General features: G+C 38.1%; 1 protein-coding gene across 1 annotated transcript in view; it reads left to right on the top strand.

Moving 5' to 3' along the window:
- ARID4A (AT-rich interaction domain 4A) overlaps positions 1-2,841 on the top strand; it is a 65,188-nt gene that overhangs the window by 49,909 nt on the left and 12,438 nt on the right. Inside the window, 2 exon segments of the mRNA XM_006767669.2 lie at positions 1-484; positions 788-892. The exon segment at positions 1-484 is cut by the window's left edge and continues 12 nt beyond it. Coding sequence (XP_006767732.1) covers positions 1-484; positions 788-892 — 589 coding nt within the window.

Below are 2,841 nucleotides of genomic sequence, written 5' to 3'. Positions count from 1 at the left end.
GGAATGCCGTCATTGATAGCAGAGTCAAACCAAGGCATTCAAGAATTGACTAGTGAGAAATTTGATAGTCCAGCTGAAGAACCTGTAAATACTCCACTGAAAGAAGAAGAGGATACAATGCCTCTGATTGGGCCTGAAACCTTGGTTTGCCATGAAGTCGATTTGGATGATCTGGATGAAAAGGACAAGACCAGTATTGAGGATGTAGTAGTTGAAAGCTCTGAGTCTAACTCTCTTGTTTCTATTCCATCTGCTCTACCTCCTGTTGTACAGCATAACTTTTCAGTAGCTTCACCACTTACTCTTAGTCAAGATGAGTCTCGAAGTATAAAAAGTGAGAGTGACATAACCATTGAAGTGGATAGTATTGCTGAAGAATCCCAAGAAGGCCTCTGTGAGAGGGAATCGGCAAATGGATTTGAAGACAGCATCGCCTCTGGTACCTGTAGTATAATTGTTCAAGAAAGAGAGAGCAGAGAGAGGGGTAAGAACTTTACAGGGAGAAAATCAGCCTTTATATTAAAACCAAGTATTAGTAAATTAAGAGTTTAGGAACCCTTCATCTGTAAAATACTTTCCGTTCCTTCCTCCCTCCCTCCCTTCCCGTTTTTCTGTCCTTCCTTACTCTCTCCATTCCCTTCCCCCCCCCACACCCTTTTTATAAATGTATGCAATTTATATACATATTGTGTGTGTGTGTGTGTGTGTGTGTGTATAAAATTCATTTGTACAAGTGAATAAATATACTTGCTGTTGACTTTTCAAGATCTCTTTTTCTTTTCTTCAGGTCAGAAAAGACCAAGTGAGGGAAATAGCGGATTATTGGCAAAAAAACAAAAGCGTACCCCAAAGCGAACAAGTGCTGTAGCCAAAAATGAAAAGAATGGAACAGGTTGGTGCTTTTCAATGCTGGCTTGTACAGTGTTAATATTTTCAGCAGTTTGTTGGCTTGATCTTGTGTCAATTTAAAAATAAATTTGGTTTATTGTATTCTAAGATAGCAATTTTCTCATTAATTTTTAATCTGAGGTGCTTGTCAATTTTATTTAGAACTGGAATAGCTGTGATTATTTGTTAAGCCTACTTCTTGTATTTTTTATGTAAAGCAGTTTAATATTAGAGGAACGTATTTGGGAAACTTGAATAAAAGAGAAACATTTGCTGTAGTGGTACAAGCAGATTAAGTTTACATTTCTGAATGGGTTGTTTTTCTTATATTTAGAAAAGCCAACTGCTAAATGGCTTGGTAATTTTAAAATATGGGGAAATAAAAACAAGAAATTAGTAAGTTAATATGAATAGAAAACATGAAAAACAGACTTCTGTACAATAAGGAATAAAATTAAGTCATAGAATATAGTAGAAATAAACACGGTGGATTTTGACAAATTAAAGTTTTCCTTCAAAACCTGCCTTCATACAAGTCTGAAAGGGACACTCTAGGTTACACTAGATAGTTGTATACCTTAGTCAGATGATTAAAGTGAGCACCACCAATCATGGGACAAATTGAACCCATGTGCCACCTGACACAATGCAGTAAGAAGAACAGCAGCACATCTGTGATTTCCTCTCAAAGATGCATAACCTGAATGTAATCATGAGAACCCATCAACAAATTCAAACTGAAGGATATTCTATAAAATAACTTTTAAAATTGTCATGGTCATGAAAATCAAAGAAAGAAGAATTGTTGCAGATTGAAGGAGACATGAGATATGACAACTAAATACAATATGTGATTCTCACCTGGACCCTATTGCTATAAAAGGACATGACCAGTCAAGTAGAGAAACTTGTATGAGACCTGAGGATTAGACGATAGCAGTATATTTGTGTTAATTTCCTGATTTTGATGGTTGTATTATGGTTCTGTAGGAGTGTGGTGGTTTTCAAAACATATCCACAAATTTGTTGATACTCTTCTTTTCAGAGACAAAGCCTAATTCTCTCCCCTTGAGTGTGGGCTGAATTTAGTGACTCACTTCTAACAAAGTGGAAGTGATAGACTAGGACTCTGGAGAATAAGTCATAAAAGGCACCACAAATTCCTCCTCGCTCTCCCTTGGATCACTTGCTCTGGGAGAGGTTAGCTGTCACACTGTGAGGACACTCAAACAGTCTATGTAGAGGCCCAGGTTGTAAGGAACTGAACATATCCCGCCAACAGCAAGCAAGAAACTGAGGCCTCCTGACAACAGCCACGACATGAGTCACCTGGGAAGCATATCCTCGAGCTCCAGTCAAGTCTTCAGGCACCACAGCCTCAGCTAAAAACTTGACTGCGGCCTTATCAGATCTCCCGATCCGGACCACACAGCCAAGCTGCTCCCAGAGTCTGACACTCAGATACCTCGTGAAATAGTAAACATTTGTTTAATCTAAGATTTGGTGTAATTTGTCCATAATTAACCCAGGAAAATGTTCTTGTTTTTAAAGAAATAAGCACTAAAGTACCGTATTTGCCGGCGTATAAGACGACTGGGCGTATAAGACGACCCCCTAACATTTCCACTCAAAATACAGAGTTTGTTATATACTCGCCGTATAAGACTACCCCCTCTTCCGCACACCTTCCACACACCAAATAAAAGGTAAAACAATATCAGATTTGATTTTAACATTTTAATTTATATTCAAATGCTTATGACATGCAGGAAAACTGTCACAAGGCTGTATGTAATCAAACATATACATAAAACAGTGCAAGTTTATTACCGGTAAACATACCGGTAATTCACTAAAGAAAACACACTCTATAGACTGGTACCGTAGATGCTTCTCAGGAACACAGGCAAGCAGCCCACAACCTAGAGGGACTGTCAATGATAGAAGAAAGAT

Source organism: Myotis davidii, unplaced genomic scaffold (assembly GCF_000327345.1).
Source record: "Myotis davidii unplaced genomic scaffold, ASM32734v1 scaffold281, whole genome shotgun sequence".
NCBI classification, from domain to species: Eukaryota; Metazoa; Chordata; class Mammalia; order Chiroptera; family Vespertilionidae; genus Myotis; species Myotis davidii.
Note: the sequence above shows the minus strand (reverse complement) of the source record. Positions and strands in the feature narration are given on the sequence as shown.